A 25,580-nucleotide genomic window follows, 5' to 3' on the forward strand; every position below is an offset into this window, starting at 1 on the left:
TGAGGTAGTATGCATATGTGTGGATCAAATGTGTTTCCTGAACTGTTTGAAGGCAGTTAATCTAATGTTAATTAGACATTTTCATCTCCGTAACCAACGCTTTTTCTGCCTGAAGACACAGCTGGAGGTCGTTACCTTTCAGTCCTGTGTAGTTTTTTTTTTCTGGATCTTAGAACCTGTCTAAACAATGTAGACTCAGGATGCAAGTAATTTAGGATATCACAGATGGATGTGAATTTTGTAAGTTAAAATTGCAATAAATGCAAGATTAGCGAGTATTATATCCTGATGGTAAACGTTTAATGAAAAATTTCAGATGTTAGGATGCCAGCTAAAACAGGGCCTGGGTTACCCCCTGCCAGGCTATGTGTCCAAAACTGTATAAAAATAGCACCGTTTGACGATGTAATGTATCATTCCATCTGTAACATCTGAAGAATCACTAGTAACTCAAACTAGCGTGTAAAAGTCCTTGTCAGGGCTATTGAGCAACAATACACGACTACTTGAAAATTTTGCCTGCGCCTATTACCTGTAGAGTTTGTCCTCTAATCCGTTCGCCAGCTGTCCTGGGTTGAACCCAGCATCTCTGTCAACACTGTGTCATCAGTCCTGATCCATAGTAAGCAGGCAGAAGATACCAGTCAAGAGTTATTGCAGCAGCTATAACAGCTATCCCAGAAGTAAGCGGTTCTGGGCGCCATAAAAGATCCTAGTGGTGGCAGCCGAATTCTCCTATAACTATTGTGCACTTTGAGTGCCTGGTGGAAAGGCGACAACAGTAGGAGTGGTCAGAAACAGTCAGTTACTGATGATAAGATGGAAACCCAGATAAACTTTGCAGGAAGAACATCCATCCTTTCCTATGCACTCTACAGCCTGGGTGGCAAAGTAAGCTCATCCGGTCACAGTCCTGTCCGGAGTCTTCCCTTAACCAGTAGAGTAAAAAAGACATATAGATACATACCAGAATGGCTACCTCAGTCAGAAACTTGAATTGCTGCAGCTGAGTGGAGGGTGGTTAAAGTAAAAATAAAGCAAGATAAAAGTCTACTATAGGCAACCCAATAAAAAGCATGCAGACTGCAGGGGGGCGGGGGTATAGCCTCTATATACAGACTCACCAGAATGGATGAAAGAGAAATTACAGGCATCTTCCATTCATAACAACATTTCTCCCTATTCCCATAACTTTTATAATTCATTATTAAAGATTCCACTGCATCCATTCTTCCATATGAGCCCTATAAATTGTTGGTGAAGGTCCTGCTTTCCTGTGTGGATCTTGACACTGGCGTACCCAAAGTGCTCGATGTCCCTGCCTCAATAGTATGTGCTATACACTGATTAGCCACATTAAAACCACCTGCTTAATATTGTGTAGGTCCCCTTCATGCCACCAAAATAGCTGACCCATCGAGGCATGGATTCCACAACGACCTATGACGTTGTCCTGTGGTATCTGCCACAACGACATTCATTAGTAACAGATCCTTTAAGTCCTGTAAGTTGCGAGGTGAGGCCTCCAGGGCTCGGACTTGATTTTCCAACACATCCCAGAGATGCTCAATTGGATTGAGAGCTGAGGAATTTGGAACCAAGTCAACACCTTGAACTCTGTCATGTTCCTCAAAAAATTCTTGAAAATGTTTGCAGTGTGGCAAAGCATATTATGCTGCTGAAAGAGGCCACTGCCATCAGGGAATACTGTTGCAATGAAGGGTTGTACTTTGTCTGCAACAATGTTTAGGTAGATGGTACGTGTGTCAAGGTAACATCCACATTAATGCCAAGACCCAAGGTTATCCAGCAGAACATTGCACAGAGAATCACCCTGCTCCACCAGCTTACCTTCTTCCCATAGTGCATCCTAGTGCCATCTCTTCCCCTGGTAAACAATGCACACGCACCTGGCCATCCACATGATGTAAAAGAAAACGTGATTCATCAGACCAAGCCACTTTCTTCTATTGCTCCATGGTCCACTTCTGGCACTCCATGTGCCATTGTATGAGCTTTGAGCGGTGGATAGGGTTCAGGATGGGCACACTGACCAGTCTGCAGCTACTCAGCAAGCTGCAATGCACTGTGTTCTAACACCTCTGTTATCACCAACATTAACTTTTTCAACAATTTGTGCTACAGTAGCTCTTCTTTGGGATTGGACTGGACAGGCAAGCCTCGCTCTCCACGTGCATCAATGAGGCTTGGGCGCCTTTGAACCTGTCACGGGTTCACCAGTTGTACCTCCTTGAACCACTTATGGTAGGTAATAAGCACTGCCGATTGGGAACACCCCCCAAGAACTGCCATTTTGGAGATGTTATGACCCAGCTGCCTAGCCCTCAAAATTTGGCCATTGTCAAATGCACTCAGAAGCAGGAAAGCATAAGGGTCCAACACATCAACTTCAAGAATTGACTGTTCACTTGCTGCCTAATATATCCCACCCCTTGACAGGTGCAATGTAACAAGATAATGAATGTTATTCACTTCACTGGTCATTAGTTTTAATGTGATGGCTGATCGGTTTATGTGATCACACACTAAAATTATAATACAGGATACTGTGTGCCATCATATACAGTTTTGGAGTTGAATTGCTTTGTTTTGGTATTTCGAAGACATCAAGCTACAAGGATAAGTTTGTGTGAGCTGTGAGCATACCTAGGGAAGCTGGTATGCATAGCACACCCATCACCTAAACAATGTAGGATGAACTTTAATAAGTATGGACACAAGTCTCCAGGAACATCCTTAAAAATCTTGATGATCAATGTTCATGAGGCACCTTGTCCTAGTAATAGTCTGCAATCTCATGAATATTGAACACAAAATGCTACCTACCCTGTGGTAGGTGAGAGGTTCACTTTAGACAGCAGTGCATGAATGATTACTAATTCTATAGTTATGTTTTTGTTTTTTTTTAATCGGGTGCTTTAAATTCAATATTTAATTCAAAAGAAGGGCAAAACAAAAACCCCAGTGTGACAGTTGACAATTTATCCTCACAAGATGAGTGGGGAAGACTTTATAATGCTAAAGATGGCAATCAAATTCCCTGCATCAACTTACTTTATTTCTACACACACACCACGCATTTTATAAAATGCGCAATTTGCCAGGGTGTTACCTTCATTAACACTTTCAGAATGAATCATGCAACAAACTACATCACTACCCTCTAAATATAGTTAGATTTCACAGGAGTAGCATCACTACTCAAATATATTTTGCATGTGACTTAATATGTATATTTATTATTATTATTATTATTATTATTATTATTATAAGTACTCTTGTGTATGAGCTATTATATAAATATCATTGTACCAGCTAGTAGCAATATAGAAGCTGTTGGTGAAAGCCAATGCAAGCGGACAAGCATTATATCCGATATAGAACAACATTAAGATAACATGATGAATAGGTATTGTGGCTGTTAAAAAGAACCTTTACGTGCTCAAGTGGAAAACGAAAGATAAAATTTAACTGAAAAGGATATAATTTTTGCAGACAAGGAGGGAAGGTAGAAAAGAAAACCCCATCTGTCATGTTCATCAGATATTCAGAGTCCTATTGTAATACAGGATATGTGGCGATGTCATGTCAGCTGACACCTGTTCTAGAAGAGCACCTTCCCCTAGCCAGTATCCATGAGGATGGAACCTATGTTATCACCGAAAGAATAAGCTGCATTCTCATGAATAGCTGCTGCTGTCACTGTACATAGACACAGTACCTCTCTCCATATACAATATAGGCAAGAACCAGTGTACAAAGTCAGAAGCCCAGTAAATGAGACACACACAGGAGTGCCATCTATACAGAATATACATTTATATTGTGGGCCAATAATGTTTACAACATAAATACAGGAATAAAACACAAATGCAGAAGCCAATTTTTCTTTATATACAACCTGTTTGACTTTCATACATTGCTTCTTTTCAGAAATACTGTCCATGCATAACAAGAGATGGACCAATCCCCCAGCCCTCCCTAACCCACCCCCACAACACTGTAACCCTGCCATGCAGCCGTAGCACATACAAGGCTGGGAAGCCCCTCGCACAGCTTCCCAACATCCTCCCTGAGTGTGCGAGGGGTTCAAGGGGCAGTAATGTTTAAAAGGCATTTACCAAACACCAATTTACCTTAATAGTGTGTACAACACCCAGCATATACTAGAATCACTCAATCTTTATTTATATTAAACAAATTATTAAATACGTGACTTGCAAGTGTACACAGTAAACCCCAAAAAAGAAAATAAAAAAAAATCATCAAAAAAAAAAATCACTCTCCTACCTAATAATAGAATGGAAGGAATTCTATAAGGAGGGATCTCAAACTGTTCTTAAACATTGTTTGATGGAATGACTATACAACTTTACACCATAGAGTTTTAAGTTTCTACATCTTAAATAAAGAAGTCTTTTCCCCGCCTCTTATGCCTATAATCAAAAAGTGGGTGTGGTTTAGTAGGTGGCAAAAATTAAACAGTTACTTTTATACAAAACATTGTGTAGTAGCTTGTTTCTTTCTGACTCAATTCTACACATTAAGAGTAGAACAGAACGAAAGTGCAAATCTGCAATATAGAACAGTGTCTTCACATAGTATCTGTCCCCCCACCACTCTTTGGAGGCAGCCATTTTATGGGCTGAACTTGTATTCTTGAGAACGCAACAACCAATTCACTAGGGAGTGGTGACATCACTGAAGCACTGCAATAGGCAGCTAAGTTGTAGGCAGAGTAAGACTGTATGCAGAAAAAAGGTGAAATAACCAATATTCATGAGTCATCGGTTACTACGGAATTTTTTAATTGCACTCTTAATAGTAATTTATTGGCTTAGCCATCAAAATGGCTGCCTCCACTGTATACAGGGGACAGATTCCCTTTGAATGCAAGTCTCAAATAAACCAACAATGTTAAATATTGGCTTTATGTTTTTGCAAAACCAGATAAAGGTTCCTCTAAAAAGCTCTACCAAGAAAGACCAGTTGTAATGAAGTCAGCAGTAAAGATTCAGCCTAGTGCAGTTTACATTCCTCTGTTCTCTAGATTAAATAATGGTTACAAACTGCTGCGTCAATGAGTGTCAAGGTGAGCAAGGAGGAAGTGCATAAAGTAACAGGGACTGCAAGAGGTGGTATTTTATAATAGGTACATTTTCATATCCCATTAACATTATTTAAAGAACCACTCAAGAGTGATACAGCCAATCTATCTATTACAAACAAAAATCCTAAAAACCACTGTTCCTTAATGGCCAAGGTATTTTTTGACCAGACATTTTCATATTTTAGCAGTTTCTTTTTCATTATTAGTTTGCTAAAGAATAATAGAAATTTGTTGCATTTTATATTTCCATGAATGAGCTTTGGTGAGTTTTCATGATTACAAAGTATCAGAAGAAAATTAGCTTGAAAATGTGTTAGCATATTTCCCCTTGTTTACAGAAAGTTCTAAGGACTAGAAGTAAGAGAGAGTGAGTGTGAGTGTGAGTGTGTAATTTTAGCTTTTTTTATCCCCAGATAAAATCCACATTATTCTGACTGGATTTTAGTGTAAAAATAAATTGCTTGTTTGTTTTAGCTTTACCAGCCAAATAGCGCTCCCTATGCATCTGTATCTCATTCTGTATATACTGCGTCCATGGACCGCTGATGCACAGGTGGTCGAGTGGCCTGGAGCTATTACTTCTCTGGGGTCCCGCTCCATGTGTGCCGTTATCTCTAACTACCGTACAAACATGGCACCTAGGAATATAATCTGTTATTGCCTAATGTAAACAGATGGTGGACATTAACAGGTTAAGTCAAGTAAAGATGTAAATGGAGCTCTCATTCTCCAATACCCTGACTGAAGTTATTGCTATCTATACTTGCACTGCAATTACCAGCCATTACAGCTCAGTTATATGACACCCTGGAGAGCTTGTATGTCAGACAACTTTATTTCCTCTCCCATATACCCCCTCCCCCCCTCCCCACTTTGCTGACATGATTTGCAGTTCCTTGTTACAAACTTCTCTGTCCCTCAACTATTCAATAGAACCTAACAGTAATTTTGTTACTGTATAACAATTAAACCTCACTGCTACAGCAAAGCAGATCCATTTAAATACTGTCTTTCAGCCATAAGGTAGCATAAAAATTAATGATTTCAATTTTTTTTTTTATTATTTTTGCGATATTAAAAACAAACAAAGAAAAACATGTTTCAGTGGGCATCTCTGTAGGGTCATGTCACACATCCTTGAGTAACTTAGCCTTCAGAACTTGCATTAGGTGACATAATAGGCAGGGCAATCACATAAGAATAGATATGTTCTATGAATGTATAATGACCAGGAACTTGGTGCTCAAACTACTTATGTACAGCAAAATATGTATTGTAAGGGGTCTTAGTGTAGACTTCTGAAGGTACCCCTTTAATAGAAGCCTAAAAAAGAGGAATGAAACCGTCTGTAGACTGCATAAACCACAGCAGCAAGTACAGGAACTCCCAGGGTGGAGAATCAATCACATACTTGGGAAATGGAACATTGCAACACAGTCTTTCATAAAAACAAATTCATCTACCTTTTAGCATTACTACCCCTTCAATAGGATCTTTAATCACAATAACAGCTGAATAATACTCATCAGCAGTTTAATCTCTAACAAAATGAAGCATAATACATATTAACATTTCCAGGCTCAAACATTATGAAAATAGAGACACTAAACTATATAGTGTCCCAGAGCCATCATTTATTATCTTATGACAAGGCACGAAACACAAAGCTTGGAAGGTCCTATGCAGTCAATGTGACAGAAAGCCCCGCATCCTTCACACATGGTCATGGCTTTGAAGCTGCAAGAGCATCGTAACGATACTTTTTCTCCGCTATCGTGCTCTGCAAAGACTTCCACAGAGAGAGATGCACTGCCAGCCACAGTATAGGCCCCGGGGAACCCAGAGAGTAGCACACCGGCAGAGTAAGAATATTCTCCCTCCGTTGACTGCAGAGACATCTTCCCAAATAAAGAATTCTTCATTTTTTGATGGGAAGAGAGAGAGGCAGGCAGCTGGACACGAACCCCAACATCCTTTGGAAAGCAAAGGAAGGGCATATCAAAAAACAAAGGAACTCTGTTGATGAATTCTACAGAATTATCCAGAAACCGCCCCTGCTCTTCACTGCTGTCTTGAAATCCCAGCGGTATATCTTTACAGGGGGAAGGGCTTGGGTATGGACATGGCTCGATACCAGTAGAACTCTGGCTACCTGTAGCATCCAATCCTTTTCCAGGCTTTGTTGATTCAGAAGATGACATTGTAGACTGCATGCTTCCCTGTTCATCTTTAATATTACCCGCCAAAAAACCTTTGCCGGACGAGTTAGGGAATTCAGAAAGAACTTCCTTAACATCAGTGTTCACTACAGAATGAAGAGCTCTTGGATGTAAAGAATCCATACTTCCTTTACAATCATTAACTGCAGGGTCTGCCTCCCATTCCAGAAATGAAACACTCGTTTCCTGTACAGGAGAGATTTTACACAATTTATCACACAATGGTGTCAGTGACTGCAATGACTCTTCCTGGTTTTGTAGAGCACCATTCAGTAGGTCAGAGTCATTTGGCTTGTGTAAGTCTAGATCATTGGAAACGCTGACCAACTGACAAGGAACACTTTCCCGAACTTGCCTGTTATAGCAAGAATTACTCACGTAGTCCCAATCTGGGTTAGGAGTTGAGGTGTCATTGGTACACATTGCCAACTGATGTTCCGTTGGTGAGGTTTGTGTTGCTTGCAGGTTTTTCACTGAATGGAAGTCAACTACAGGAGAACTTGAGGATTCCTGGTGCTCAGCAAGGTCTGGCTCATGGGATTCCACAAGCACACGGTCACCTTTCTTTTCATTTGACTCCTTATCAGTCAAACTTGATGTGACCTGTTTAATTCTGTTCTGAAAAGTGTTTGATACATCACCAAGAACTGATGCCAGAGTCTCACAAAATTGTCCAACAGTACCATGTCCTGTTGAGCCATCGACAGCTGGAGTCGCCATCCTCACAGCAGTTGAGATTCCACCTATTTTATTCTCCTCCTCTTTGTCTACCATACGATCTTCTTCACAGACATCTGCAGCCATTTCAGTAGTCTGATAGTAGTCTAATGGTTGAGCGGCAAACTTTCCATTAGGAACAGCAGCTTCTGTGTCATACCGTTCTTTGGTTATAGAATCACAGAGGTGTTCCCTAGTTTCTGAAGAGCTCCTTATCAAACTGATTTTTACCCGTGGTACTTCCTCTTTCTCAGTGGTCTCCCTCACTGCAGAGGACGGCAGTAATTGTGTTCTGCAGCAATTTGTTGGCTTCTTTCGATGTCTTCTCTTTGCGGATCTTCTACTTCTGTTGGAATCTCTGGGTCCGCTTCTTTTGTTTGTGTTGTAGCCTCCCCCTGGGCCCCCACCTCCACCAATGGAGTTCTGGAAGTGAGGGCCACGGGTCTGACTGTCAACAGACGAGCAGGAAGGAGTCCAGCGCCCAGTGGGATCAGAGTCTGGGATGATCCGGGGGCAGATCTGGTAAGATGGCAAACCTTTAACCACCCAGGGAGGTTTGATCCGAGAAAGCTGTATCTGGGGAGAGACAACAAGACATGGAAAACCATCAATATGAACAGTTCTCTACCTGAGCTAAAGTATGCTTAGTAATGAGATACACCAATAGAGTTAGATATGTAGTTAACTATAAATAGATATATAAATATATAGATCAATAATAACTGTATACCCCAGTAAACCAGTAGCCTGCTCCCAGTTTAAGCAGCCATTTTGTGTAATATTCATGAGAATGCAGTATAGCCCATCAATTCACTAGCAACCAATGGCATTACTAAAGCAAAATGCACAAAGTTAGGATAACTAATCCCCCCCCCCTCCCCCAAAAAATTAAATGACTTTGTGGTGTGGAGGTGGGTTGAGTTACAGGAGTAAAGTTTAAAATAAATCATGCTCACCCTGGATGCACGAGTACACAGTGCCACATTTACTCTGTCTTTTCTTACCACTTAGCCTGTTTCTAGCAGGCCAACTGATCGCTTGTGTCCCTCGCATCCCATGAACTTCCCATTCACATTAATGGTAAGTTTAAGGGAGGAGTGTCACCAACAGCTGTTTCAAGTAAAAGGAGAGAACAAACCAATCTGTGACCCATGTGTACAATGCACCCAAAGTAAGTAGGATTATGTTATTGTTTTAATTTTAAACATTTCTAAATTTTTAGGTGGAAATATCCTTCAATTTGCCAAAAACTGTTTTAACACACAAAAGAGCTGCCTCCATTTTGCCCAGCAGAAGGGTTGTCTCATACCCGGATTGGTGGGACTTTTGGCTCCTCTTTGGTGGGCTGTGGCTTTTCGGGGTGAACACTCTGAATTGTGTTACGAAAGGACTGACGCTGTTCCATCCGGGGCTTCTTTTCGAGGGAGGGGCTGGAGGTCTCTGGTTCAGAGGTCTTTTTCTTCTGCTCAGAGGTCTCAGGATGAAGCTCTGGGACTCTCTCAGAGGTGGAGGGGAGGCTTCCTGCATCCCTGGAGAACACTTTGTGCTCCAGGACCGGAATGTCAGCTTCTGCTCTCTCAGGGCAAGGTGAAGAGATGGCTTTAACTTCAGCTGCTGGGAGGGTTTGCTGAATTCCCTCTTTATTTCTGTAGAGACTCCTCCGAGTCCTGCCCTGAAGCTCTGGAACAGACTCTTCATTGCGACCAGGTCCTGGGCTTGTCCGCTGCACTACTTGCTGTACACAGATGGTCTCAGGTTGATTATATTTATCTTCTGGATCAGCCTCTGGCTCCTCAGATAGTCCAAATCTAAAATGGGGAAAAAAATAAAAATAAGTTACCACAGACTAAAAAGCAGCTTTACAGGATATATTGACAACACACACATACACACAAGTTGGCTTATATAAAAACTCACAATAATGGTAACATTTTCAAAAGTTTCAGATGTTTATCAGAACTGAAGTTGCATTGTGGCTGGAAATTTTCTGCACAGAACAGACTTCCTGTCAGCAAACCAATTAAAGGATACTTTGGGTGGCATCCCAGCCACTTCCTTTAGAGCATACACTGTGGGGTCCAGAACATCTATTTTTTTTTTTTTCTTAAACAAAATGTGTGTGTGTGTGTGTGTGTGTGTGTGTGTGTGTGGGGGGGGGGGGGGGGGGTGTTCAGTAAATATGATTCAAGTTCAAAATAATGCAGTATCTTGTCTGAAATAGTTATTTTTGTACATTGTGTTAAATCCTTTTTTCGGAATCAAATGCAAGATATTAGCACACTGGGGAAGTGTGTGGTGACTGGAGCATTGGCACTTTCAAATTTATTAGCAAAACTGAAGTTCCTCCCCCTCTATACCACACTGGCTGTTTCCTCATTTCTTTTTTAACAAAGCCCCCAAAAAGGACAGAACAAGAGGGAGAAGAGAGAACAAAAGTCTCCCCTGAGAACTAGAATCCAAACAAGGATAACCGTGAAAGAAGAACCAGGACGTGAACAAAACAAAAGTGTAAAAAGGAGGCATCCAGTGTCCCCATTGGGGACATCGGAACACTGGGGATGACCCAAGCTGTTCTTAAGGAAGTGTATGCTCAAAAGTCGCAGGATGAAGAAATTTATGTCCAAAACTGGCATCCTTGAATACAATCTGTAGATCTTTGTGAAGGAGTGCACCGAAAACCAAGTGGCCCCCCCTTACACTGCCGCTCAGCCGAGGCCCAATGCTGTACGACCCAAACGGCTGTAACCTTGGCGAACTACCAAAGTAATTTAACTGTCAATGTTCTGCTTACAGTCTTGACCAGCCTCTTTTGTGTACATCGTAGAGGACCAACAAGTCCATTTGTCCTGCGTAAATCCGTGGTTGGAAACATAAATTCGAATCAGGCGGAACCTGGAAACCATCTTGGACTGAAGGGAATGCCTTGTCCTTGTAGATCGCTGTTTCTCATCTTCTACAGGACAAAACAATCAGCTTTGAAAGTCTTCTAAGAGATAGCCAACAAGAAAACTATCTTCCAAGTAAGGAATTGTAGCTTAGCATCCTCCTTTCGAAGCAGTTTGTTAGGTTGTCAGCACCAGATTTAGATCCTACTGAGCCACCGGAGGATGTATGGAGACTGCAAATACATCACTCCCTGCAACAAGTTCCCCTGTCAGATAAAAGAGCAAGTTTTTCGCTGGAAAAACACAAAAAGGGCCAAGACCTGAATATTCAATGTTAGGCTGAACATCACTCCCACCTTCATCCAACCTGAAAGAAGTGGTAGGAAACTCCTTCAAGTCACATCCAGATCCTTTGGGAATTCCTGGCTAACAAGCTTGCAAGCCTTGATCATGGTTTGAATCACCTTGGCAGAAAATACATTGGCTTTAAGAATCATGGCTTTAAAACAGCCACACAGTTAAAGGCAGCAAGGTAAACTTTAGTGGAGGAAGGGGTCCTGAAGTAACAGGTCTGATCTTAGAGGTAGACGCCACACCAGGCCCTCTGCCATGCTTAGGATGTGGATGTACCAAGACCTCCTGAGCCAGTTAGGTGCAATGAAAATCACCAGAACGCCTCCTCTTTAGCTATTTGAACAGCCACAGAAACACTATCGATAGGAACCGGTAGAGACATTGGATAAGCCAGAGAACATGGTGTACACTACTGAAACCTGCAAATCTTTTGGTTGTGGTTCAACCGAGACACCATCATGTAGATATCTGGTTGCCCCAACTGACCGCCAGCTGCTGGAATATCTCTGGAGGAAGAAACCATTCCCCAGGAGTAAGAACTTGCCAAGGAATTCGGCTTCCCAGAAAATTCTGACAGCCTCCCCCCTCCTAGGGCACGCTTTGTGCCCCCTTGGTGATTTATGTAAGTTATCGCCATTATCGATTGAACCTGCAGCTAGAGTGTTCAGTGACTTCCAGCACATATCAATGTGCTGATCTTTGTGAACACCCTCAAAGCTTTCCCCAATGAGCCCCATGTCAAGGGTGTCTCCCATAATATAATCTGAGGCCTCACAAATATGCTACACCAAGTTAGGAAAATCCGATCACTCAGAATCCAGACCATTCGCCAACTGCTCCATCCATCTCTAAAGTGCTTTACTGAACCAAGCCGGATCTAAACTGGGTCTAAGGGAGGCACCTGCTGCCATGTAAACTGTGTTAAGGATGTATTCAATTTTCCTATTTGTGCTATCCCTCAAGGTAGCAATACTCAGAATCGGAATTGTGGTAGTTTTGGATAGGCGAGCCATGGAAGAAACTACCTTAGGTGGGGATTCACATTTTCCTATATCCTCTCTAGAAAGAGGAAATGTACACTTGCCAACTGCCTGCAAGGCAATTTGGACATCTGAAGCAGACAAAACCCTTTGCCTCTGTCCCACCTTCAGGTTCAGTCCTGGACAAACTCCCCTTCACCAACATAGGAGAATGAGGGAAGAAAAGAGAAAACAGTTGCACAATCCAGGAGGATTTTGAACAGCACAGAGACAAACCAGAGAAAGGCTCAGAGACAGCAGCCCAATACCTCAACCATAGGATTAAAAACTGCTGCTCTAGTCTGCTCCCAAAATGGCCACTGTATCCTCTCTGGTGGTCTTGAACGGATATAACCTCACCCCAGGGCTCAAAACCAAAGTACAGACCTCTTTGCCTTCCTGTGCCTAGCGTGGGTCTGCTATGAAGGGCCGTCCCCACCCGACTTCTGCCCACCCCTTACTGGACACCTGGACCTTCCTAAAATGCAGACCAGGAGATCTCCTTACCCGGTATCTGTTTCAAGGACTGGTCGGAGACTAGGGATCCATTTGTTTTTGTTGCCATGGCTTCAGTGTGTGGTCCAAACCCACTACTATGACAGTGGAGGCATGGGTAATCCAGGCACTACCTGTGGCGGCAGTGGATGGATATCCTCCAGAGTCTATCCCACGGCGGGAGTGGGCTACTAGCAGCAGGAGCTGACTGAAACACCCCTGCAACCGGTTCTAAGGAATTCTTGTATGCGGGTTGAGGGATGCTGGTGATGAGAAAAGGATGCCACATAAAATATAAAATAATGAAAGACAAACTTCATCAGAGGCTGCCAAACATTTTCCAATATTTGGCAGGTACTTTGGAAAACTAAGTTTTAGGAAGCAGCCGATGGGATAGAAAAGGGGAGGAGTTGCAATTTGGCAGTAAATTTTACAGTGCCCAATGCTCCAGTCACTCATTTAAAACCCAGTGTCCCCCATGGAGAAAAGAGAAACAACACTATTTTCCTGCATCTACATGCTCCCAACCTCACACCAACCAAAATAACTCCTTACTTCTGTCCGTAAAAGTCTTCAAAGAACTTTTCTTTCCAGTCTTCCACTTTCTTCTCCTTGCCCATCTCTTGCCTCATTCGCAGCTGTGTCTCAGGAGTAAATTCACCTACAGATAATAGGAAAATTAACGGGAAAATTATCCATCAAAGTCTCAGATGAACACCTGAGAACAGAATTCAGGGAATTTCTGAGAACGCACCATCCGAAAGCCTTTCCCGCCATCTCTGGCATGCATGGGCAAAGAACTCGTTGTTCAGGGCGCTGCCACTCATCCGCAACTGTCCCTCAGGTGTGACCTACAAGGGGAAGTTAATGCAGTTAGAACAAATGGAAATTGCAAGGGACCAGGATGAAGGATGGCATTTAGTAGAAGGCAGCATCTCTAAACTACAGGTAAAAATAGTACCTGTCTGTCCACCTCCGGGAGCAGAAGTAAAAGCTGGTGTTGGAGATGGGTGGGAAGAGCATTAAAAGTCCGGACATTGATAAGGGCACGAAGATTTGTGTTCACAAGGATAGAACCAGGTGTCTCAAAATCAATCTCTTCTTCCTTCTTTTTCGCTTGCCCTGTGACAAAACATATATTAAACCAGGCACATAAGAGTAAATGTTCTGAACAGATGGGTGGAAATAACTCAAACCTAGAGCAGATGTGTTTTTGTTGCTTCTCAGATGATGTGTGGAGTTCCCACTTAAAGCTGCACGTCGGTTAAAAGTCAAACTGCCCCCAAGAGTATGGTTACTGGAGGACTCGCTCTCTACATGACGTACAGACAAGCCTAACAAAAAAAATGGAAAAACCCAAAAACTATTTAGTGATGTTTTAAAGCAAGAGTCAGAAAGGAGACTGTACATGTGTGGACTCATAATACACAGTTTCCCAGCTTCAATCTTTGAGTTGAACAGGTAATGTGAAGAATCAAACTCATGACCCCCAGCACTGTAATGATCCCCTTCTGGGAATCAAAACAGGAGGTACGAGTTTCAATCCCCATAGTCTACAACATAGGATAACAGAGAAAAGGAGACAAGACAGCCCAAAATACAGAACAGGCTGGGACCAAAAATGGACTCCAGAAGGTCTACCACACAGACAGAAAGATCAAAAATTAAAGAAAGTTAAAAAAAACAAACAGAAAAACCCCAAACCCTAAAATGCTCACCTGAAGTGGATGGTAGATGAGCCCCGTTTACTTTGAGAGGTGTCAACACAACGCGGGGAAGCAGAACACCACTTCTTCTCTTCTGCTTATTCACCTAAACACAAAAATAACAGGTTGATAGAAAAAAAAGTATAAAAAAAAAAATGCATGTGCTCCTCAAACCAGCAGTGGACAGCCCCCAGATGAGCAATACACACCTGTACTAGAGATCTTGTTTCCCGGACATGAGACTCTCGAGAACAGGATGCATTGCCAGAAGTCTCAACTGCTAGAGAGGTGAAGAGAATGGAAACCCTGAGCTCACAGTGTTCCTAACAGTGACCAATGTCTAGCACAGCCATTTATCACAAGTTCCTCCATGCTACTGCATAGAACAGGCACCTTATGCTTTACAATGTTCAAGTACTGTTAAATATTTGCCGACAAATTTAAAAAATGGATTTGTAACCAACATTTTTATTTTTAACAGATCATATAATTTAGAAATTCAAAAATGAGCAACATCAGTCCCAGTAGTTGCAATGGGTGTTCTTAACGTATCTCTATGTACTAAGCATGGGGTTAGATAGCAATGAAAGATAGTGTCGCTCCTAATTCAAAACTGGCCAACATACACACCTCATTGTCACCCTTACTTGTCCTGCACCCAACACTCACCTGCAGGCATGGAGCTGCCTTCATTCCACTGGCTGCTTTCTTCATCTGCAGTGTCCTCTGTGTCTCCATCCTCGGGTAGCGACACAACACGAGACCACTGCACAGCATTCTTCTGTGAGTGAAAGGACAGAAATGGCAGAGTGCACACAGGAGCATTTTTTTTTTAAAGCTACTGTATTAACACTATAAAGTGTGGCTCACCAGCTGTTGTGAAACTATGTTTCTGGCTGGCAGGGCATGCTGGGACTTTGCTATGACTTTAAGGTCGTAAAAGCTGCAGATTTATGGCAACATGATTGAAGCAGTTTCAAATATTCAGTTGCCCTAAAATGTCATGCATCACTGCTCAACCCCTGGTTGCAACTGCAGCAAAAGGTAACTGAACAAATCCACTTAAACCTATATTTATGCTGCAAGCCCTATCCACCACTATTTAACATTCACGACAAAACACAAAAACCTACCCCAATATTTCACAAGCAGCCCAAATTACAGTTCAGCTGTCGGTCTTAAGATGCAAAAAACTTTTTTCTACTTCAAACTTCAGTGTGAATAGATGTATGTGTCAATTACTGGCAATTTCATAAATATTTACCAATAATGCATCAGTGAAAATGCTCAACATGTCAAAACAATGTATTAAAAGTATCAAAAAGGCAAAAACACAAGGCAAAGGCTTTATAAATACCTACAGATCTCCTCTCAATTCCTCCATCCGACACACTCCTTCCCCCTTTAAAACAATCTGCTGATTTTTATACATAGGTAAGGTTTCTTCAATAATATTATACACAATTCATCCATCAAGCAAGCATTCTCCGACAACCCACATCTTCAGACAAGCTTATAAAATTCCTCAGCCACCCTCTTAAACTCTCCAGGGTACCCTAGTTTCACCATTTACACAGTTCACAAAAACTAACATTACTGTGTGACTGGATCATATAGCCCACTAAGAACGTTTGATCTTTACAATCTGGCTGGACCAATATGCAGACAACCTCCCATTGTCCCATAGATTGTAAGCTTGCAAGGAGGGCCCTCTTACCTGTCTATATTACCCTGTATTATTACTGTGATTGTTCCCAATTGCAAAGCGCTATGGTTTTGCTGGTGCTATATATAAATAAATGAGGATGATGATGGAATCCCAAGGAAGGCATGATTGGGAGTGGGAAAGAGAATTGCACAGGAATTACGGGTGACTCTATACACCAGGTAAGATTAGCAGTATGTTCAACACATATACTCTGGATACTGGAGGAACTCCCATCACATATAGTGGTCCAGCCCAAAGACTTCACTTTTCTGGGATAAGGTACATAACCTCCAAAACCAGAGTAAAAAGCTTAATTGTTGGGAACAGAAAACAAATTAAGGGACCCGTGCCTTCTGAGACCCAAAACCATTAGCCTTCCATGTGAAGTTTAGTATAGATAATTTTTTAGGGAGCTCTTCTCATCAATAAGCGCAGATATGAAAGTTCTTTGTTGTCCATGAATATGACGGTTAGTAACCATTCTACAAATTTTGTTGTACAGCATCAATTAATGCTTTTTGTGTACCTCTAGCATTGATGGGCCCTTGCAACCACTAGTAGCCTCACTCACCTTCATAGTAAAGAGACTAATGCGCCCTGGGAGCTTGTAGAAGAGGGCCTCTCGCGTTCTGCAGTTGGAATGTAACATGGCATTTAAACAGGCGAGGGGCGAAGATCCGCTGCATAGACAAAAGACCACAATAAAAATCCCAACTGCTCAAATTAATTCCAAATGAGACAGATTGTTTCTTCGCAGCTAGAACTCCGTTAACATTACCACCTCTCAAATACCAAGTATCACCACTATTCTTACCTTCTGTGGGTGCCAAAAGTACATGCAAAAAAAAAAGGAAACAAAAAGAAAAAGAAAAAAAAGTCACTGACAAAGAATTTGATGCCTGAAAAGAATAATACATGTCAATCTAGTATGCCTTTTTGTGTATATTGATATTTTTTCAGATTTTAGATTTAAAAGCCATAACTTTATTCTTGACTTCTTGTATTGTACGAGTCTCCCCCACAACTGCTGAGAGACTAATCCATGGATCTTTCATCATTTCTCTAAACTGGTCCCTCCTTACACTATCTTTCAGTCTTTCACCTTCCAATTTCAGGGTGTTCTAAAAATAATACTTTTAAAAAAACTGAAGTCCAATACATTTTTCTTCACCGAGCTGTACATATTCAGCTCTTAAAGTCTTCTGATTTGTTTTAATTTATAAATGTTCTATTTGAAGATAGAATTTCCAGAACTGTACACAGTACTCTGGGTGAGATCTTGCCAGTGACCTTTAAAAGGGAACAATATAACTTCCCTCTTCCTGCTACCAATACCTCTTCTCCTATACAACCAAGTGTTCTACTGGCTTTTTCTACTGCTCGTCTAAACCGCTTCCTTACCTTCCTATCATCTGAGTGCATAAAAATAACTCTCGGAACCGCCGGTCCACAAAAACATCCTCCCTTATTATCTATTAGAAAGCACTTACTAAACATAGATATTTAAACCAGTCCCACTAGAATGAAATGGCAAAATGCAAAGGGAACATAAGACCGTGATACTTTTTAAGCTATACAGGTTACATCTTGTGTCAGTGAAACAAAATTGCATATTTGCATTACAACCAGTAAAAAAAAGAAAAAGAAAAAAAGAATACAGTTAAAAGTATAAAGACAGCTGTGCCCCATGTCTTTAGAGCTCATACAACAGTCTCATAGGCACTCCTTCAGAACACAAGACAACTTACTTTGTCTCCTTCAGTCCCTCGGCCTCAATCACATTCAGAATCTGTTTTGGCGTCATAGGAGCGTCAGAGTAATTTTCTAAAACCTGTAAGAGAAATAATTGGTCATTCCTCTTATCTGAATCCACCAATCTGTCTCCAGGATCTCTAAAATGCCGATAAGAACTGCGAAAACTATATATAATTATTAGATTTTAGTTCTATATTATTGACAATGATTTCTAAGCTACCACAGAACTCTGCACAGTGGGGAAAACAGTATAAATAAAAGACAGACAAAATAAATGCACAAAGTGTAGTGGGGATCACTGCTTGTTATAGATCTAACAATCTAGTAAAAAAAAAAAGTCACAGCGGAAATGAGGAAAGATTGGGAGTGGAGATTGGATGTCTTTAGTGTGGGTAGGATAGGTGGGAGTAAGAAAAGTTAAAGTGATGGATTTTCAGAGAGTGTTTAAAGATTTGAAGGCTGGGGGAGTCTGATCAGGGTTTTTATTAGGCTATGGACAGAAAATAACCATGAATTAAATACAGTAGACAATATATTATAAATGCTCTTGCGCAGTTGGAAAAATTATAACATCACAGAAATGCCAGTGGCCAAGGGCTGCTTCATTATTGGCGGCTGATAATACGTCTGCCTTGTAATAACCACACAATTTTCCCCACCACCTGCTAAAATTGTTATTTTGCTACCTTCCATATCAATTGTCCCAGTTTGTAGTTTTCTATACTTTAAGCTCAATTGAGCAGGGTCATGTTTACATTGTGTATCATGTAAATGGTATGCAATTTGTATAAAATCCCCTAAATGTACAGCACTGAGTAGTATGTTGGCAGTTTATGAATAAAGTATAACAACATTGTTAATATTCTCCTAGGTGGTAAAATAGACTGTCCAACTTCAGACGCTTAAAGCATAAAAGTTGATTGGGAGACACCGATAGCAACAAAGAAATAAATACAAGTGTTCTTACATTTTCACTGTAACTTAGCTACAGGGGGCAACATTCCATTAGAGACTATGTCCAAGCAAGGCAGCTCTATTTGTATTAAGAAATGTGGTTATTTTGTCACATTTTACTAAAGCCAAGTGCAGTCAGTAAACACTCACATTTCTTTATGACTTGGTATAGTAATACTGACACTGCTTTAAAGCTATGCAGGCATAACCCTACAATAAGAAAGCATCTTAATGTAGTCAGCCATTAGAGATAGAAAAAAAGCAGCCAAGTGCATGAGCCAGGTAGGTGATTATTAGCTTTAACAGTTGGGACACAGGGATGTAAAATGAATGAACTAGGTGGCTGTCTCCTCTAAAGGATGGATGGCAGACAGCTCATGCGGTGAGGACTATTAATAACTTTTATAACCAACATGCCCAATGTCAAGTACATAAAACTATCCATTCAAAAATATCTAATAATCATAGGGATTATTGTTGATGACATTCAAAAGATTAAAAAAGTGACAAATGAAGAATCCGCTTGAAATCATCTCTAAATTTCAGGGCCTGATTCAAGTCAAGGTGATGTGCTGATGGCCATCACTGCGATCCAGCGGTACACTTTTTTGGGTACTATGATACCCAAACATCATGGAATTACCTGTGCACCTCTACAGGTTGCTAGCGCCTATGTGATCACTCCAGATGCACCCCACGGCACATTGCCTTGAACTGCATCGCCCCTAAAAGTATTGAGAGCCATTAAAAGGAAAACTCAACCTTTCACAATCTTGCTGAAAAAGCAATTCACATTACATTAGTGCCATAAACCCAAATGTAAGTGTTTAGACGCCGTTTGGGATTGACATTTGTGGTTAATTGTATGAAAACACTCAATATGTCCCATCAAAACACACCCCATTCCATACACACCAGGATGGATCCATTAACTTGTGTTTTCATTACGCTCTGGTCCTCATACTGGCATGAAAAAGCAAAACTCAGGAATCACTCCAGGTCAATTGTTTGTGTTTCTTAGACCACTGACAGAAGCGGAACTCTACTGTACCATCAACTACCATACCTAATGTGTGACAAGGTACAAGTTGTGTGTTCTGTCATTTCTCAGCACCACTGTCGCACTTAGCTGAATCATAGTAGCCTGTCTGTCTATGCTGGAAAGGATGTGTCAGCTCAGTTGCCCTCTTGTTAATTGACAGTTTTTGATAGGTTAGCAGTTGGGTGCATGTCTCTTTCCTGAAACCCCCACGACACATAGTATGAGAAAAAGTGTGAAAATCTAGCTATGCCAATGCTCTTAATACAAAGTAATACTGGGAAAGTAATGTGCCAACACTAACTGATTGACCAGTTAATGGGAAGGGCTGGTGAACCTACCTTATAAACCAGCCACTTATTACATTGGTTTTTTCACCACATACCACCCCCCATGAGCTGCCCCTTATGTATCACCATATATATGTATGACCGTTCATGTATCCCTATAGCACAGCCCCATGTGTTTCCACTTGTATAACTGTATTGCCCCTCATGCATTATTTATCACCATTATTATTATCATCATCATCATTTATTTGTAAGGCGCCACAAGATTTCCGCAGCGCCGTACACAGTAGACTATACAGGGTGAAACAGTACAGAACAATAAACAAAAATACCAATATTTCAGAAACTCCAGGCAGGATGCTGCAATAAGCACGGAGCAGAAGAACAGGTGAGGAGACAGGAGGGAAGAGGGCCCTGCTCATGTGATGAGCTTACATCCTAAAGGAGGTTAGACAGAAACAGGCACATGGGGAGCCAGAAGGGAGAGCGAGTAGCAGAGGTGAGGGGTTAAGTAGATGGTTGGTAGGCTTTGCGGAGGTGAGTTTTGAGTGCACGTTTGAAGCAGCCCAAAGTAGGAGAGAGACGGATGGAACGAGGGAGGTCGTTCCAGTGAAGGGGGGCTGCACGGGAAAAGTCTTGGATTCTGGAGTGGGAAGAAGTGATAAGAGAGGAGAAGAGGTGGCGATCATTGGCTGAGCGCAGGGAGCGGGCCGGAGTGTGTAAGGAGAGGAGGTTAGAGATGTAGGGGGCAGTAGAGTGGGAGAGAGCCTTGTAAGTGGTGGTGAGGAGCTTGAAAAGTATTCTGTAGGGGAAGGGAAGCCAGTGTAGGGCGAGGCAGAGAGGGGAGGCAGAGGAGGAGCGGCATGAGAGGAAGATGAGTCTTGCAGCCGCGTTGAGTATAGAGCGGAGGGGGGAAAGATGGGAGTGGGGGAGACCAGTGAGGAGAAGGTTGCAATAATCCAGGCGGGAGATGAGTGCGTGGATGATGGTTTTGGTGGCATCCTGAGAGAGGAAGGGACGGATACGGGCAATGTTGCGTAGTTGGAAGCGACAGGACTGGGCAAGGGAAAAAATGTGGGTGGCAAAAGAGAGAGAGGAGTCAAGGGTGACGCCTAGGCAGCGGAGTTGGGTGACAGAAGAGATGGTAGTGTTGTTGTTGACGACAATAGAGAGGTTGTGGTGGGAAGGGAGTCTGGGCGGAGTACCACCACACATGTTACCACACATTTACCAACATAGGTCACCTGTAGCAAAGTTCCAACTTCACACTCCTGCTTGCACCTACTTTTTAACTGTATATTAGACTAGATTATACAAGATGCCTTGTGCATAGAAATAAAAGTATGTATAAAATACTTAAGTAAAAATTAAGAATGCAGACTTGTTGGTCCAGTGGTATCCCAAGAATTGTTGGCATAAGCACTGGAAGCCTCACAGACATTCTTGCGAGGCTCTAAAGAACACTGAAGGAGCCTTACCTTCAGGCTGGCCCTGTAGTATTAGACTGCCATGCCTCAAGTTACTGAGACAAAAGACTAAAGTGTGGCAGATACCCAGGCCCTCGCAGTAGTTCTGGAAGGGATCTCAGGCTTTGACGTGGCTGAAGACCTCCAGGGACAAAGCCCTGGAAGTCTGGTTGAGACATCTAGAGATTAGACCCCCCAGCACCGAGAGGCGGCAGAGCCACAGCCCACTGATAGCTGGCTGCACATGGATAGGGGAGCTGGTGTACCCAACACTTGACCTATGTGTAATATTGTATATAAGAATAACTACTAGCCCATGTAAAAACTACATTTTGCAGTGTGTGTATCTTATTAGAGCTATTTTAGGCAATAAACACCATTATTAAGAACCTGTTTTTAACACCTTTTAGTGTTAACACCAACAGATTAAAAGACACTTTAATCTATCCCCCAAACAGAGAAACCAGCAAACATATGCTGCAGCAACTGCATATTACCCAAGAAGCGCAAGTGGTCCTAAGTGTAAGGAACCAGGGAGTGGCAGCAATACCCTGCTACAACTGGGGACATCTGCTACAACTGGGGACACCACATTGGAGTGCACTTGACACAGCCAGTGATTTGCTGGTTTGGCCAAGCAGGATCAGTAAATGGATCGAATATTAGATATTTAGGACTGTTATCAAGCGATTAATAAAGGCTTATCTCAATACTGTAGACAGCTCTCAAGTCACTATATATAAGTGAACATATTTGCTGCGATATACAGAAAAACACAATATAACTAAATTAAAGCCTTTTTTGCGGCTTTGTAAACGGTTTTAGGTTTACCAATACTATTGTATAAAAGTATATCTTCATTTATACAGAGTATAAGCAAAGCATTTAGATAACAATACTATACAGTATTTATGGTCACTAATCTCCCACACCACACACAAGTCCTTACTTGTCACACATTAGCCACTATTCCTGCACCTTGAACTATATACACTGGGACCATGAGTTAGATTCCTGACCATGACCTAATCTGTGTGGAGTTTGTCTGCTCTCCCCATGTTTGCGTGGGTTTCCTCCAGTTACCTCCTACACTCCCAAAAAATAAATATGCCATACTAGTAGGTTAATTGGCTGTTATTAAAAATTGACCTTGGTCTCTCTCTGTCTGTATATTAGGAAATTTAGACTACGCTCCAATGGGGCAGAGACTGATGTGAGCGAGTTCTCTCTACAGCGCTGCGGAATTAGTGGCACTATATAAATAGCTGCTGCAAATATATTGTTATATATACACGTTTTAGAAGAATAGGGGACTCTGATCCAGCCATTCCTACAAAGTGCTGATAGGATCATTACATTTAACCTGTGTACCCTCCCCCAAGGCTCATCCATATGCACCCTCCCCCTGAGGCGCATCAATAGGCTTATCCACCCTGGCCCCGAGGCGCATCAATAGGCGTATCCACCCTTCCCCCCGAGGCGCATCAATAGGAGTATCCACCCCCAAGGCTCATCAATAGGCGTATCCGCCCTCCCCCCTGAGGCGCGTCAATAGGGGTATCCGCCCCCCCAAGGCGCGTCAATACGCACATCCACCCTGCCGCCCGAGGCGCGTCAATTCGCGAATGCGCCCTCCCCACGAGGCGCTTCAATAGGCGTATGCGCCCTCCCCACGAGGCGCGTCAATAGGCGTATCCGCCCTCCCCCGCGAAGCGCGTCAATAGGCGTATCCGCCCTCCCCCGCGAAGCGCGTCAATAGGCGCATCCGCCCTGCCCCCCGAGGCGCGTCAATAGGCGCATCCGCCCTGCCCCCGAGGCGCGTCAATAGGCGCATCCGCCCTGCCCCCCGAGGCGCGTCAATGGGCGCATCCGCCCTGCCCCCCGAGGCGCGTCAATGGGCGCATCCGCCCTGCCCCCCGAGGCGCGTCAATGGGCGCATCCGCCCTGCCCCCCGAGGCGCGTCAATAGGCGCATCCGCCCTGCCCCCGAGGCACGTCAATAGGCGCATCCGCCCTGCCCCCCGAGGCGCGTCAATAGGCGCATCCGCCCTGCCCCCCGAGGCGCGTCAATAGGCGCATCCGCCCTGCCCCCCGAGGCGCGTCAATAGGCGCATCCGCCCTGCCCCCCGAGGCGCGTCAATAGGCGCATCCGCCCTGCCCCCCGAGGCACGTCAATATGCGTATTCACCCCCCTAAGGAGCATCAATAGGCGTATTCTCCTCCCCCCCTGGCATATCTGCCCATGCCCCCTGAGGTATATATTTACCAACAGTTGGTAATATGCATCTAAGCACAACACAGTTTGGACAGACTTTGGAGGACTGACAACCTCATCATAATATGTCTACTGATTTTGTGATAATGTAATTTATTCGCATTTACCATTCTATTGTCTAAGAAGTGTTAAGTTTCTAAGCCTAGACAATCGACTAGTAGTATTAAGATAACAGGAGCAGTACTGAGCAACAATAATAATGATGATGATGATGATGACTATGAAGACGCCCATAGACATCATTACACGGTGGGTCAGCTGGCGGTTCCGTGATGACCCCCACCTATCATACAGCCATTATATATTCCCACCCCCGCACACAACGCCCCCATCCACCCCCCGGTCGGTACCATCCTGGCGGCCTCGGCCCACGTGCGTTCCCTGCGGCGCTTCTGTTTGTCTCTCATGTTGTCCGATCAGCGGGTCGCTCGGCACAGTCTCTGTAGTGGGCTCGTTATCTGCAGACAGAGCTCAGTGGCGGGGTTGTTGGGAGTTGTAGTCCGCTCCGGCCCGGGCTGCTTCTACAAACCGGAACCACACTCCCCACAATGCACCACTGCTACAACTTCCGCCCCGCCTCGGAAAACACGTGGGTGTGATTAGAAACGGCTATTGGTTGACACGCAGATACGCACTTCTCGCGAGAACGGAAACACCCACCTTGACGTCAACACCATACTGCGCATTGAAGGGCGGGGTTTATAATCACGTGAGGGAGTGACGAAAGGATAAAGGTAGGCTCCGCCCCTCATACATTATATACAGTATGTTCCACAGTGCAGGATGTCAGGATACCCCTATTCAGATGGGGTAATTAGAGGTCAACATTAACTTGTTGAATTGAATCTGCCACTTTGCTTTTGATTTTTATTGCGCTTCTCAAATGTCAATTCTAGTCAATTTTAATAAAAGATAAAATGTTGCCATGCTCCTTACCACTGGTCACAGCTAGCGCAATTAGCATGAAAGCAATAAGTTATGTAATGTGCTCTGTAATTATATGGGCAAAACTAGTGTATTTCAGTCACACCCATTACTAACAGGTACATAAAATCAAGCCTAGAGCCATGCAATCTCCATAATCAAACAGCAGTAAAATGGGTTGGATTGAAGAGCCCACTAACTCAACATGATATTTTCATATGATGCACCTTTCCAATAAGTCAATTTATTGATGTTATTGTGAAGCTGAAACATCTAGAAGCAGCAATAGCTCAGCAATGAAGTGGTAGGCCACACAAGCTCACAGAACGAGCTACCAACTGCTGAAGTGTGACTCCTTAGTTGCAACACTAACTACCAAGTTTCAAACTGCCTCTGGAAACATCAGCACAAGAACTGTTCTTCAGGAGCTTCATGGATTGGGTTTCCATGGGCAAGCAGCTGTACACAATCTCCATGTGCAATGCCAAGTGTAAATTGGAGTTGTGTAAAGCACACCATCCATGCACTTTGGAGCAGAGGAAATGTGTTGTCTGGAGTGACGAATCACGCTTCAACCTTTGGCAGTCTCACGGACAAATCTGGGCAGATGCCAAGCGAATGCTTCTTACCTGAATGCGTACTGC

At 42.9% G+C, this 25,580-nt stretch overlaps 1 protein-coding gene across 2 annotated transcripts; it reads right to left on the bottom strand.

Moving 5' to 3' along the window:
- Nucleotides 1-3,816: 3,816 nt before the first annotated feature.
- ASXL1 (ASXL transcriptional regulator 1) lies at nt 3,817-24,587 on the bottom strand. Of its 2 annotated transcripts, none has more exons than XM_075176519.1 (12): nt 24,363-24,587; nt 17,983-18,065; nt 16,806-16,914; nt 15,196-15,307; nt 14,736-14,803; nt 14,539-14,632; nt 14,017-14,154; nt 13,782-13,942; nt 13,575-13,671; nt 13,376-13,481; nt 9,377-9,875; nt 3,817-8,643 (listed from the first exon to the last, which is right to left on the bottom strand). In XM_075176519.1, the coding sequence occupies exons 1-12, from the start codon at nt 24,417-24,419 to the stop codon at nt 6,769-6,771; spliced, it is 3,399 nt and encodes a 1,132-aa protein (XP_075032620.1). In that variant the 5' UTR covers nt 24,420-24,587; the 3' UTR covers nt 3,817-6,768. The 2 variants fall into 2 exon arrangements, with proteins under 2 accessions (XP_075032620.1, XP_075032619.1); XM_075176518.1 differs by having other exon boundaries at nt 14,736-14,806.
- Nucleotides 24,588-25,580: the final 993 nt, after the last annotated feature.

The sequence above is a fragment of the Mixophyes fleayi genome, chromosome 6 (genome assembly GCF_038048845.1).
Source record: "Mixophyes fleayi isolate aMixFle1 chromosome 6, aMixFle1.hap1, whole genome shotgun sequence".
NCBI lineage: Eukaryota > Metazoa > Chordata > Amphibia > Anura > Limnodynastidae > Mixophyes > Mixophyes fleayi.